The sequence below is a fragment of the Canis lupus genome, chromosome 7 (assembly GCF_003254725.2).
Source record: "Canis lupus dingo isolate Sandy chromosome 7, ASM325472v2, whole genome shotgun sequence".
Taxonomy (NCBI): Eukaryota; Metazoa; Chordata; class Mammalia; order Carnivora; family Canidae; genus Canis; species Canis lupus.
The window spans coordinates 8,931,299-8,945,710 of NC_064249.1; the positions used below are offsets into that span (position 1 = coordinate 8,931,299).

The following is a 14,412-nucleotide window of genomic DNA, read 5'->3' on the forward strand; positions in this document are numbered from 1 at the left end:
TTCATTCTTTCTCTCCTCTTTCCTTTCTTTGTTTTTCTTTTCTTTCTTTTTTCTTTCTTTCTTTCTTTCTTTCTTTTTATTTCGTTCTTTTTTTTTAAGATTTTTTATTTATTTATTCATACACAGAGAGAGAGAGAGAAAGAGAGAAAGGCAGAGACCCAGGCAGAGGGAGAAGCAGGCTCCAAGCAGGGAGCCCAACATGGGACTGGATCCAGGGTCTCCAGGATCACGCCCTAGACTGCAGGCAGCGCTAAACCGCTGCGCCACGGGGGCTGCCCTCTCTCTCTCTCTTTTTTAAAGATTTTATTTATTTATTCATGAGACACACACAGAGAGAGAGAGGCAGCACCATGGGGGCTGCCCCCCCTTTTTTAAGATCTTATTTATTCATGAGACACACAGAGAGAGAGAGAGAGGCAGAAGCAGGCTCCATGCGGGGAGCCCAATGTGGGACTCGGTCCCCAGACTCCAGGATCAGGCCCTAGGCCAAAGGCAGGCACTCAACCACTGAGCCACCCAGGGGTCCCCCTGCAGTCCCGCTTTTCAAAAATCATTCTTCCGGGGATCCCTGGGTGGCACAGCGGTTTTAGCGCCTGCCTTTGGCCCAGGGCGCAATCCTGGAGACCCGGGATCGAATCCCACGTCGGGCTCCCGGTGCATGGAGCCTGCTTCTCCCTCTGCCTGTGTCTCTGCCTCTCTCTCTCTCTCTCTCTCTGTGACTATCATAAAAAAAAAAAATCATTCTTCCGACCCAGCCTCAGACCTGTCAATTAGGACCTCCAGACAGGAAGACCTGGAATCTCTAACAAGCTTCCCCGGGTGACTCACACGTGAAAGTTTGAGCACCCCTGGTCTACACCACATTGCAGGGTAGGAAAGCTCACACGAGTCCCCCCATTCCCCCAGCCAGGGCCACAGCTAAGACTGCGCCTGGCATCTGCAGATCTGGACCCCAAGGGAATCGGGCCGGCTGTGAAAGCAGAAGCCAGCCTCACACAGAAGCCCTCCTGGTCCTCAGGCTGCTCACAGGGCAACAGCCCACGGCCTCGCACACAGGCTTGTCCTAACACAACCATCTGGGTGGTTCGTAAGGCGCTCTAATGTTACTTCCTGTGTTCCTTGCAGCAGCACTGTCAGGCCACGGGGACGCATCTTCTTCCCATTTTAGAAAAGAGGAAAACCGAGGTGCAGGTACCGAAATGTCGCACAAAAGACAAGTTTGCTGTAAGTGACTCTTGCCTGAGCCATCAAATCCCGACCCATCAGAGATGCAGCAAGTACAAACTGATGATAACAATGCTTCATGCAGAGGATGGACCAGTCCGTGAATCCGGCCCCGAGTGCCCCAAGAGCCACAAATTACAGGGCTTGCCCCTGGGCCCACCTCCGATTATGGGAAAACCATATAATTTCTGGCTTATATGGCATGTGGCAGGTGCACTCTGAGACATGTGTGACTTGTCCCACATCTGAACTTGTGGGAAGCCACCTGCCATCTATTGTTCTATTGTTAGAGAAATCACTGGTCTGACGACCGATCCTGAGATCTCTGAGAAACAGGAGAGGAGGCCTGGGTAAGGGAGGGCAGTAGCGTTCCCATCATCGCACAAACCCCTGTGCCCTGGGCAGGCAACCTCGGACCAACCCAGAACCCGGCCCGAGGACCTGCCACAGGACTCTCAGCTCTTGGTGGGGGATGGGCACACGGGGTGGCAGGCCAGGAGCACGGGGCTTTGGGGTTGCAAAGAATTGAACCCCAGCTCACCCGCTTTGCTGTGTGACCTCCCCCAGGCACCTTAACTTTTGAGTCTCGGTTTCCTCCTTAAAATAAAGCTCCCCTGCCCAGAGTTCTCTGATGGCGCTGCTCATTAGGTCTCACATATGACTGGCAAGATGGTCACTGGCAGGTGGAAATAGGGACCACCCCAGCACACACTGAGTTGCTTGATACAACCAGCAAATCGTTGGCAGACTGGAGGCTCACCGTGTCACCCGATTTCCCCAGCAAAGCCCCTGAAGCTGGATGGCTTGACACTCGGGTCATTAACAGATGCGTTGGACACAGCTGCCGCTCCTCTTGCCACCTGATTAAATCTTCAAACCTCATCACTTGGGCCCCAGGCCATGACTTTCTGGCCTGCACTGGCAGCATTTCTCCCAGGCCCGCCCTTTCCAGCAGTGATTTAATGACCCTACCCTCCTTGATCCCCTTCAGCCTCACCTCCTCTACTCCTAGGGTCTAGACAGCAGATCCAGCCATGGGACTCAGGAGAATCCCACATGTCTTGAAGACAAACCAGAGCAAAGGTGTCACAGGGACGGAGGGATGATAAGCAGAAGGGCCAGGACCCTCTCTGCCCCTGCCCCAGTGCTCTGAGTTAGCCGTCTCCCACCTCCCTTCCTCCCTCTGCTCCAAGGGCTCTATTCTGGGAATGGCCCCCACTCTCCACCAGGCATCCACATCCCCCTGACATCAAGGCCCAGTTCAAATAGCACCTCCTCCAGAAAGCCTTCCCTGATTCCACGGAGCTCTAAGTTACCTGCGGCCTCACAACACCAACAGCCTTTTCTGTGCTCACACTTCTCCTCTGCCCTAATTCCTCTCTATCCTGTGTCCACTTGTAGTAGAGCTGTTTCCTCCCCCAGTCACATCCCTTCGTAGAGACGGGAGGACGGGAGAAGCGAGTGAGGAAGGAAGGTGGGACAGGAGGGAACGAGAAAAGACAGAGGAGGAGGAAAGAGTGAACGAGAGTTGGTGGCCTGAGCTGATTGCTGGGTCCCTGCCCTTCGTTCCGCAGGACATCTGACTCTCGACAGTGTCGTCCTGTTTTTCCTGGAGTTGGGGTGGGGTTCTGTTCCTTGTAAGCAACCTTTCTCAAGCAAGATACCAGTTTACCTACATCTGTATCTCTGAAAGCCCCCGAGGGCCTAGACGGGTATTTTGCATGTCGTGTTGTATCTTCTACTTCAAAAAAAAAAATTATTACTATCTACCCTAAGCAAATGAGATTGTCTGTTTTGTCCACTATCTCTGGCACGTAGAGAGTGCCAGGTACCAACCTGGAGGGCCCTCCATAAATATTTGTGGAAAAAAGGAATAAATAAAGGAATAAATAAAAGACACACAGGAGCTAATGAGCTAACGGGAGAATGTCTTCTATCCAGAAAGAGGAGCCACAGATGTCATAATCAGTGACATAAAGGAAAGGACTGGTTTGGAACACATGGTCCTCTTAGCAACGCGACGTTCAAAGGTGAGGGCAGCTTTGGAGACTTGAGATGTTCTAATGTTCTTCAGACATTGAGGAAGCAACACAAAACTTATCCCAAGAGGTTGTCCACCAAGGTAAACCAGTGGGCCCACAGAGGCTGTTAATCTGCACTCGTGGTGGACGCTCGTGAGAGGCAGGATATCCTCTGCTCTTCAACCAGATGCCCCATGGACCCCATCCCCTGACCAGGCAATGTTTTCAGATATCGTTGCCACGTCACGAGGGCAGTTCAGCACTGACGGGCTGGGGCTCTCCATAGAAGGAGGCAGGGGTGTCTGGCTCGGTGCTGACTCTCCTGGAGCCTCTTGGCTTATCCTAGAGTGCCATCAGCCACCCTGTGTGCTGGAGGCAGCCCCACCTGACATCACCGGCTCACCCGATGGGTGGATGAACCTGGAAAGAGCTTCCTGCCCTGCCTGCACTAATGCCTGAGCCCTCCTTTGAGAATCAGTGAGCAAAGCCAGCAACGCCCAAGTGTCTCTGAAGACATCAGCTGTGCTGACCTGGGGTCTGGGGTTCTGCTAACTTCACCTGCGTCTTTAGAGACACTGGCCTTAGGGTCTTCGTCTCAGAGGCGGCCACGACCACACGTTTGGCCAACTGTTTCACAGCTGAGTGGGCGGGGGGTTTAAGTGGGGATCTTGAGGGGGAAGAAATTTCAAGATAAAATAAATGTGAGCCGCACTATAATGTTAAACTGGTCGCTTTACTGCGGGACTTCTCAGAGTCTCACCATGTCAATGTGTCTTTATGAATGTCTACGTTCATAATGTGCGTAGCATTTCTTAAATCCTTTTCCCTAGACCCCCTCTTTTGAAAGGGGTAGTGATCCCTAGAAACCCCTTTGGGAAACACTGAAATTATATCCATGTGGGGAAGTGGGGTGCTCTCTGTATCTGGGCATCGCCTGAGGGATGGGAAGGCCATTCGCTGGGCCTCTTCCCAGAGGATGCACCTCCAATACCTCTGACCCACGGTGCGTGATTTTGGGTTTCCATCTCCCCCTAGTGGATGGAAGAAGCCACGCGTTCAGTTCTCCAGCCTCCCACCCCTCAGTCACCGGGTCAGGGCCCACCTTGCTGGGCGATTTCAGGTCCTGAAAAGGCCCGTTCACCTGCCCCAAGCTCCATTCCATCTCATCTCCGGGCCCATCCTTTCACCCTGGCTCCTACATGACCTTCGGGATTCGGCTTAGAGGTCATGTACTCCGACAGGCTCCCCTGACTCCCCCTGCCCACCCTCCCCCACCCCCTGGGGGTCGAAGACCCTTGCTGCAGGGATCAAGCATGGGGCAGCCCCACCCAGCCCGGGCACAGATCACTGCCACCATCAGTGGCATCAGTGTCCTGTTTATTCATCTTTTCCTTGGGGGGCAAGCTCCCTGAAGGCAGGCACGATGCTATATTCAGGGTTGGTTTCTTTCCATCTTGGGTGTCACGTCTGACGTATATAGCGCTTACTCGATGGTCAGTGACTCATTATGGCCATTTCCCTGTTGGCGAGCCCATGCCGGGGCGAAAGAAATGATGTGTATGCTGCCCCCCAACACACACACACGGACAAACCTGTTTCTGATGTTCATGGTCCAATGGAGACAGAGAGATCACAAGTGGACTTCTCTATGCACCGCCTATGTGCTCCGAGTGAGCACATGTGCCCCGATTTATGGTATTTCTACTTTACCACGCTGCTAACGGGATACACATTCACTAGAAGCCGTACTTTGAATTGCGCATTTGGATCTTTTCTGGGCTAGCGCTATGCAGTTGGGGGCTCTCCCGTGATGCTGGGCGGAGGCAGCGAGCCACAGCTCCCAGCAGCCAGGCGATCACGAGGGTGGACGCCTGACACACTTACGGCCACTCTTACCCACCCGGCCATGCTGTTTCCTTCCCCCCTTCCAGTTCAGGACTCAATAAATTACTTGAGATGTTCAATAGGCTTGGTGTTAGATGAAGGTCACACAGGCTAGGTGAAAATGGAACTTGGGGGGCGGGCTGGTCGCCTTGCCATCACCTTTCTTCACACTGGCGACTGGTGGATGGGGCCACAGCGCCAGGGGTCAGTCTGGAGACACTGTTACCAGGGACTCTAATGACCCACCAGAAAGGGCACAACCTGGCGACAGGCTGGCATGGGTCCAGTCACCAATGACGGGACAAGTCTGGATCGCTCCTGGCCAGCCAGCGTCCTGCCGGCCCGCAGGGGCATATATTTTCCCTTGTCTGACGTGTTGGGGATGCTGAGCGGCTCCTGACTTACTGCAGCGTGGGGAGACAGAGGAGGGCCCAGGGCAGGATGGCCACTGTGCCCCACTCATCCATCTCCGCATCCCTCTGGGGGTTCACCAAGCAACAGCCTCGAGCCCGGGAGGCCTCTCCTAGATGGCTGTTGAGCTGAACTGAACTGCCACCCGGCTGGTCGAGCTGCAGGGCTTTCTGAGCAGCTACTTCAAGTTTGTTTGAAAAAGCAATCCCCCTGGACCCTGAGGTGAGTCAGGTTCATCGATGCCCTTCTGGGTTTCATCCACAGAGGGCCTGGCCCCTCGTAAGCCTGAGCCCTTTCCAAGCCCCAGACCAGACCTCGGAGGGACAGGGGCCCCCCTGGGTCACTGAGCAAGAGGGTCCCAGCCACACGAGTAGAGGAAAGACAGGACGGGGAAGGGAATGGACCACTGCAGTCCTGACAGCACAGAGGGTGAGGGGAGGGGGGCAGCCAAGTGGGAGCCCCGTTGCTTGAAAGAGCTCAGGTTGGAAGCAAAAATATATACATAATGTCAGCTCTCAGTGGTTTACATAAATGAACAGAGACTGAGCATGAATCATCGAAAACCGTAGATAAACCAAAAGGAATTTATTTCGGTTTTTATTAGATTTAGACACATGCCCCCGATCCCAAACACGCAGAAGCAGTAGAAAGAGCACAGGCTCTTTCTTTTCTTTCTCACTGACCAGACTCTGTGTGACCTTAGATAAGTCACGTCCTTCCTTGGCTGGACCAGATCAACAGTTTTCAAATCTGGCTGTAATCCCAACCTCTGGGAGAGGCTCCACCTACTGAGAATTTCCTGCAGCAGGGTCAGGCTGGCGTTGGCAACAAGCTCCCAGGTGATTCTGATGCAGGCAGCCTGAGCCAGATCTGCTGACTGGGGTCTCAGAACCCCTGGACTGATGACTAGCGAGGTCGCAGCCACTCTGCTGCCCTCCGTACACGCACGCTCACCCAGGAGTGTGGCCACACACCACCCGCACCCTCTGCACCCTCTGCCGGAGCCCACGCTTCCAGCCAGGCTCGGCCCTCCTGTGTGCTCCCTGGGACTGAGTGGTGTGTGTGTGTGTGTGCGCGTGGGGTGGGGGGAAGTAGGGGGCTGACCCCAGGGAGACCTCACAAGCCTCTGGTCCCTGAAGGATGACCACAAGAGGCCTGACAGGCCTGCCATCACTTCTGGCTCCTTCTTCCTTTGATCTGACAAAAAGTGGTTTGCTGTCTGGTATGGAGGACACAAAGCCAAGCAAACATTTATGGAGCACTTCCTGTATGCAGGGGCCCTCAGCGGGCTCCACAGGCTGCCGCTTCATGGAGGGGGGGCAAGGGGGGGAGCCAGGCCTCTTCTCCCCCCAGAGCTGGGGCCCAGGCTGGCATAGACTCAAGCCACTCTGAGGGACAGAGCAGCACCAGGGAGCAGGTCCCCAGCCCCATGTCCGTACAGACCCTGGTGATGTGGCCTCTTCCTCCTCGTTCCCTGTCCCACCGGCCCCCTCCACCAGGAGCCCTGCCTGACTTTACGGCAGAACATAAAACCTGAAGATGAACAGACTGGGCCATTTATGAAACTGAAAACACCAAACAACAAAAGTGGAGATGGACCGATTTGATAAGGCAGTGGGGTGGGAGTTGCTTTTGGAAAAGGCCAGTTCTTAACCCCCTCAGAATGGCTCGTTATGGAATCGAGCTCATGCAGATGGCCCAGGGAGGGGTGGAGGCTTCTAGAAGGACCCAGGCCAGTCCAGGTCAGTCATCACTCATGGAGCTAAGACCATGTGTTGCCAGAGCCTGCGGCTGGAGGGGATGAAGCATAGCTCTGCCCTCCCTCTGCCCTCCCTCCTCCCCTCTCCCTCCCTCCCTCCCTCCCTCCTTCTTCCCTCCCTCCCCCCTCCCTCCTTCTTCTCTCCTCCCCTTCTCCCCTTTTCTCCTTTTCTCCCTCTCTCCTCCTCCCCCTTCTCCCTCTCCTTCCTCCTTCTTCCCTCCTCCCCCTCCCTCCTGGATATGCCAGGCTTGTCTCCTGGGGGGCTTGTCTCCTGCGGAGACAGCCTGGGGGACAGAGCTTCAGCAGAAGGCGCAGGGGCCTGGGGTGGGTGGGCGCAGGTGGCAGTGGCACGGAGTGACACACAGCGGGCACACAGGCTCTGGAGATGGGACAGCCTTGGGATCGTGTTCCCTGCGCCTCGCCTTCCTCACCTGCACAAGCAGGTAACAGGGCTGATTTCTCAGAGCTCGGGCCTGGGGGGAGGTGGGCAGCATCAGGAGGCCCTTATAGAGTGTCTGACATGCAGCAGTTGCTGAAGAAGTGTACGATGTATCATTCTCGGGGGGCAGGGGGCGACCTGTGAGACAGTTCTGGAAGGAGGAGCTGGAAGTAGGCAGGTATAAAGGTGAGGAATTTGGGCGGAGGTATCCAGACAGGCAACAGCGCAGGCAGTGACACGAGGCAGAAATGCCACCGAGGTGTTTGCGGTAGCAGTCCCCGCGGGACGCGCTGACAGGGACGGAGATCGCGCGGGGTGCCAGGCACTGGGGTCCCACGTTGGACGCGGCCATCTCACGCCATCCTTACAGCAGCCCCAGCAGCTCGGTCCTATCGCTATCCTCACTTTCCGATGAGCTAAGTGACCAGCCAAGGGCCCACAGGCGGTGGACGTGGGACTCAGAGCCTGGCCGCCTGGGTCCCCACCCCTGCCCAAGCTCTGAGCCATCCTGCAAAGGGTAAGAGGCCTTGGGTTTTAGGGAAAAGGACAATTTTTTTCCCCCAGTGTCTGCTGATAACCTCTAACCCTGCCCGGCCAGCCGTCTCCACTAGCTTCTCTCCCTCCCCGTCCTTGGGCAACTTCTCCAAGGAAGTCAAGGGCACCTGCTCTGAAGCACAGAGATCTGGCCACGAAGCCGAGGCTCCCGGAGCCTTCAAGGTTGTGTGTGTGTCGGGGGGACGACTGCTCAGGCACATTGGGCTGGGTGGCCCTTTCATTCCTCAGGATGGTAGAATAACTGAAGGTGAAACCCAGACTTTGAGTGGTCGGGAGAAGCAGCCGGGGCTGTGTAGCGCATGAGCTGGGGGTCTTGGTTACGGGGAACGTCATGCCTCCCTGGAAGGTGCTAAGGGTACCAGTGACCCTCCTCGCCGTGAGTGACTCGCTCGAGGCGGGGCACTGGGAGGGAGGAGCAGGAATGCACAGAAGTCCCAGAGGACCTTCTCCAGGAGGCATCTAGAAACTAGAGATGCTCTGCTCTCAGGTGGCCTGGCCCAGTGCTTCTCAGAGAGCTTGTCTCGGCCCATCTCTCCCATCATCGGGCAACACCTGCACTTTCTTCTGCCATTAAGACAGAAGACACCCCATCAAGACTAGCCTCATCTCATCCATCCTTGGCCCCCACACCAAGGGCAGATGAGTCAGCAAGGTCTTCTTTGGACAAACTAACCTAAGGCATGAAAGTCTCCTACAGATGCACCTGTTCCTGCCTTGAGGATGGTACAAGGCCAAGAGGGAGGAGGGCCCTTCCTTCTCAATGCTCCTCAGGGAAAGAATCGCATCCCTTGGTTGCTTTTTGGGGAAGAGATGGCATTGCTGCATGGGAGCTGCTGGCCTCTGGCATTTCACCGGGGCCGTCTCTGTCACTCTTCTCGCTTCACGCTCCCTCAGTGTAGTGGATGGAGTTTATGGCCACCAAGGGATATGTCCACCCGGAACCTCAGAACTGGAGTCTGGGTCTTTGCAGGTGCTACCAGGTAAGGATCCTGAGATGCGAGCATACGGCCTGAGGGTGGACCTTGAATGCAATGATGAATGTCTTTATAAGAGACAGAAGGGAGAAGACACGAGCAAAAGGCCACGTGGACATGGAGGTAAATACTGGAGTGATGTGGCCACAGGCCAAGAAATACCAGGGACTGCGGAGAGCGCCCAGAAGCTGGGAGAGAAGCATGGAATCTCTCCCGGAGCTTCCAGCAGGAACCCACCCTAGAGGCACCCTGGTTTCAGACTTCTGGCCTCCAGAACTGTGGAAGGAGGCATTTCCCTTGTTTTAAGCAACCCCCCCGCCCAGCCCCAGTCTGTGGTAATCTGCTACAGTGGCCCTTGGCAACTCGGACTCCGCTCCCTTTCCTGCCACTGCTTCTTCCCATCCCGCGTGAGCGCTGCCCTTTGCTCTCGGGCTCGCCGGCTGTCCTCCCAGGGCCCTGGGGCCTCACTGCACACCGCACACGGCTGAGAGCTCGCAGGTGGGCTGCCAGACCCAGTGCAAATGCCCATCTGCGGGGGGCTGAGTCCTCGGGGGACAGTTCTTGATCTTTCTAAGCCCCCAGACGTCTCATCTACAGAACTCCTACTTGCAGCCTTGCTGTGGTGATGCAGTGAATGGCACATGCGGGAAGCCCCTCCCTCCCTCCAGTCCATAAACCAGTCCCACTTCTCTCCCTAGTTCAGCCCTAAACCTGAAACTTCCCACTCTGAGCACGGCTACGTCAGTCAACATTTCACTCCCACCATCCTACATCTGAATCCCTCTGCAGTGCTTCTCCCCACTTCCTCATCTGAGCCTTCAGCCCCAATAGCGGCTAATGCCAACCAGCCATTCAGTGAAGGACCAGATATCGGGCTAAGTGCTTTGTCCATGTCAATGACCCTCACAACCAGCCGAGGTAAATGCACAAGTCGTCCGCCAGGCAAGTCTGCACCTGGTGTCCTCTGCGTTCGTGTCTCTGCACCGTGTGCTTCTTACCACCCGGAAGGACAATAATTAAAGATAGAGTCAACCATCCTCAATGCCTTCTGGTTGGTTGCATTCTCTTCCTTTTTTTTCTGAAAAAATCTGATGCAAAGCATTTATGTGCATAATTGTTCTCCCACTCTTAGAAATAGGGGTTTTCTCGTGCACCCCAATGTTTACAGTAGTAACGTCCACAACAGCCAAAATACGGAGAGAGCCCAGATGTCCATCGACAGATGAATAAAGAAGATGTAGTGTGTACACAAACACACACACACACACACACACACACAATGGAATAGTACTCAGCCATCAAAACAGATGAACACAGGAGAAGGGAAGGAAAAATAAGATAATAACAAAGAGGGGGTAAACCATAAGAGATTCCTAATCATAGGAAACAAACTGAAGATTGCTGGAGGGGAGGAGGATGGGGGGATGGGGTTAGGAGGGCACGGGATATAATGAGCACTAGGTGTTATATGCAACCGATGAATCACTAAATTCTACCTCTGAAACTATTTAAAAAAAAAAAAAGATGCATTCAAAATAAATAGATGTTTTCTACCCAAATGCACAAATAACTGAATCCTGACAACTTGTCCACTCCTAGAGTGTTGGCTCTGACATCACTGTCGTCTTTCACGATCTGTGCCCCCACCCCGTCTGTGGCCTGTGATTCGGGTTGCTGGGACACTCACCATTTCATCCCGCAGACTGTCCCATCCCACGCACAAAGCTCTGGAGCAAATAACTTTGATTCATGCAATCGTCTCATTTTGAAAATAACGGTTGTAACAATTTCGCTGGATTTTATTCAAGGGTTTGACTGTCCCAATAAATCATTTTCTGCTGTGCTGTTAAAACCCCCATTTTAGGATGCCGGGTCTCAAAGCTCTCAGGCGGGCTCCTCAGCTCCCTCGGGCACGGTGCTCCTGCCGTCAAGGAAGCTGGCCAGGTTCCGTCCTCCTTGGGAAGGTGTCCACCACTGTCTCAGTCACGCCTACACTACAGACTTAACGATCCGAATTGTCTACGCAGGGACAGCGCTCACAGCAGGGTGTGCAGAGGTGAGAGATGCTCTGGGGGGATCTCGGGGCGTGGGCCAGTTCCCTGATGGGCCCCCGGGGAGCTGCGTCTCCTCCCGAGCTGTCGGCCCAGCAGCCTGGACCAAGGGTGCAGCCCTACCCGGAGAGCTGGTCCCACTCACTCCTGGCCCTGCCCGGGTGTTTCGGTCACAAGCACAGGGTGGCCGGGGAGGAATCCTGTATCCCCCGCAGGGCCATGCAGAATCGGGAGTGCCTGGCAGGTCTGGAGAAGGGCTCCTCGAAGGGGAGAGGCTCCTTCAATGACAAAGGAGAAGGTGACTGGCTCCCTGAGCTTTTCCGTGGGGCCTTGGACTCCTTCCCTGTGGAGTATGGGACACATGAGTGAGTGGGGCAGTGGGGAGGGGGGTCTCTTCCATTCTCTGCCTGTGCCCATGCTACTTCAGAGAGGGGGTTTTGCTGCCTTCCCGGGCCACGCAGAGGTCTCCCCATCCTTGCTAAAGCGTGGGGACCATACCCCAGGTCCAGAGTCGTGCCTGGCCCCACACTGGTGGCCGAGACTCAGGGCTGCGTGCAGGAGGGGCGCACAGACGAGCAGCCCTGGGCTGTGTGGTAACGTATGGGCCAGGAGGAGGAAGGAGGCCCCAGCTCACCTGCGGGCTCAGGCCGCCGTGTCTGCACGCACCTGCAGCAGCAGGGCAGGCCACTCCAGCTCGGAATGCTCGTTCAGCACCGTCCCTGGAGCCGGCGAACCGCCCCTGGGCCGGGCCCCAGCCACAGCCATCTGCGTGCCCAGCCACTCACTTGCCTCCCTGAGCCTGGTCTTCCTCACCTGGAAGCTGGGAGCAATGAGGCTGGCTTGGGCTCTCAGGGGGTGCTCATACCAGGCAGGTGCCGTGCACGCAAGCGACGCTGGCGGTGTGCCCAGGTAGTCTCCTGGAAGGAGGGGCTTTGCCACACGAGCCCTTCTATGCACACAGAGCACAGAGGGCAGCAAGGCGTGAGCACTGGCTGGGGTGCTGGTGGAAGGAGGGGGAGGAGGGTGGGAGGCCAGGCAGATGGCCGTGAGGGCAGCTAGCGGCAGATTCGGAAGGGGTGGCCCGGGGAGGAAGAGGAGCGGCCCCATGAGGGGCAGCGTGGCCTGCTTCTGCTCATGCACACCAGGCCGTGGTGTGAGAGAAATGGATGTGAGCTGAAAATCCTGAACCTCCACCTGGGGCCTCGCCTGTCCCAGGTTCCTGAGGAGCATTTGCAGCCTCACTGACATCTCTAGAGGAAACACACACCACAATTCCTACAGGGCTTTGGTGCCCTAGGAAGCCGATGGAACCATCTGTAAACCATGGAGCTGCCCTTAGCCCTTCCAGAGGCAGTTTCAGTAGCCTGCTCGTCCGTACCTCCACTCCCAGGGGGCCCCACTCTGGTCCCTCTGGTCCCCCTGGTCGTCCAGGGAAGGGGTACGGTGGTCCCCTTCTTGGGAGAAATAATTCAAAAGGAATTCTTGGGGAGACCAATCCTAAATGGTACCTCTTAGAGACTGGAGAACTTTAAACTTCTTCCCACTTGTCATCAAAGCTCCATCCTTCATGAAGCTCACAGCCCAGCTGTGTGACTCAGGGCTCCTCACTTGGGCAGGACCCTATGGGAAGAAGCCTGGAGTCCCCTGCCTCCCCTCCGCCAGCTGTGCTTGTCAATCAGGGAGCGGGACAGAGTCACCTGGGGAACTTCCTGTGCCTCATCAAGATTGCCACATGGGCACAGAATTCACACTTGTGTTTATAGGACACGTCTGTGCCCATGCTCAGGGGACAACATGCCCTGCTCAGTGCCAGTGGACCGGCTGCAACCCCCTTCCCCCTTACCAGCTTCACCAGCTCTCTCTTGCTCAATTTTCCCCTCCTGGGCACCAGGCATTGCTGTCCCCTCACCCCCACGTCCCGAGCCCATCCAGGGCAGAGGCCTTGAGGCAGTGGATGCGAAGACAAAGACAGCTCTGCCTGGAGCCCAGTATGTGTGTCTGTACTGAGTCCTCTGCCTGCAGGACGTGTGCAGGGGGAGCAGAGCCACAGCCTGTCTCCCTATGGGGGAGGGACTCCGCTAGGGGTCTGCAGCTGGAGGCACCCCAGATCCCAGGGCCGGAAAGGGGCCCATTCCCCTGACACCGGACAGACCCAGTGAATCAGACCTGGAGATGGGCAGCTCCCCGTGGTCAGAACCCCCTCCCCGAGAACCCCCTTGAACTCCACGCCGTGGCCTAAGCCCATGCTCTGCCACAGGCAGAGAGGACACGCGCTCCAAGGCCTCACTGCACCAGGAGGCAGCTCTGCTCAGCCATTCGGTGCCTACTGAATACAGACGGAGGAACAAGGCATCTGAGGTGCTTGGTCCACACGGGACGAAAGCAGAAAGGGCCTTCCCTTTGGGGCCCGACGGTCCAATGGCTTTCCTGGCCCGAGCTGATCTTTGATGAAGAGCTTTTCCACCCTGGGGAACGTGGCTCCCAGGTCGCAGATGTGAGGGTGACTCGGACTGGCCCCTGGCCACGCACCCGGGTTCTCTGCCCCCCACACCACCTGATGTGTTCGAGCCGTTCAGCGCTCGTTTCCCATCCCCCAAGACTATGAATGTGTTCCCCTGTCTCCGAGTGAGCTGGGATTGTCCCCCCCACCCGCTCCCACTGTCCCCACTCCCCCAGGCCACAATACCCGCACCCTGGCCCGGACAGGCTGCTTGCTCAGTGCGGTGGCCCCACAGCTCGAACAGTGCCTGGCACAGTGTAGACGTTGCAGGAGTGTTTGCTGATTGACTGTCTGACTTGCGCAAATCAATGAACTTCTCTGGTCTTTGGTTTTGTCTTTAGAAGTTGGGGGTTATACCCTCCGCTAGAGGCACGCCATGAGGCTCAGAGGACACAGCGCACGCCAGGGGGGGTGTGCGTGCACACGTGGGGGTGCATGTGCACACCAGCTATTTGCGTACTGCCGATCGATCCGCCCTCCATGCTCTGCTTGGAGATGCCGGAGCTGAGAGCAGGCCACCCACGTTTCCCAGGCTCCCTGGGCAGCCGGCTTCTAGCTCGGCTCTGCCTGTGGCAGGCCCTGGCAGGACTGATG

The 14,412-nt window shown here is 56.2% G+C and overlaps 2 protein-coding genes across 5 annotated transcripts in view; one reads left to right on the forward strand and one right to left on the reverse strand.

Annotated features, from left to right (window-relative positions):
* Positions 1–14,412, forward strand: part of HHAT (hedgehog acyltransferase) — a 340,597-nt gene that overhangs the window by 318,750 nt on the left and 7,435 nt on the right. For all 3 annotated transcript variants that reach the window (XM_025429844.3, XM_025429840.3, XM_025429839.3), the window contains one exon: positions 11,132–11,323. In XM_025429844.3, coding sequence (XP_025285629.3) covers positions 11,132–11,323 — 192 coding nt within the window. The remainder of the gene's footprint in view (positions 1–11,131; positions 11,324–14,412) is intronic.
* Positions 1–14,412, reverse strand: part of KCNH1 (potassium voltage-gated channel subfamily H member 1) — a 372,021-nt gene that overhangs the window by 6,351 nt on the left and 351,258 nt on the right. The gene's annotated exons all lie outside the window — the stretch shown is intronic.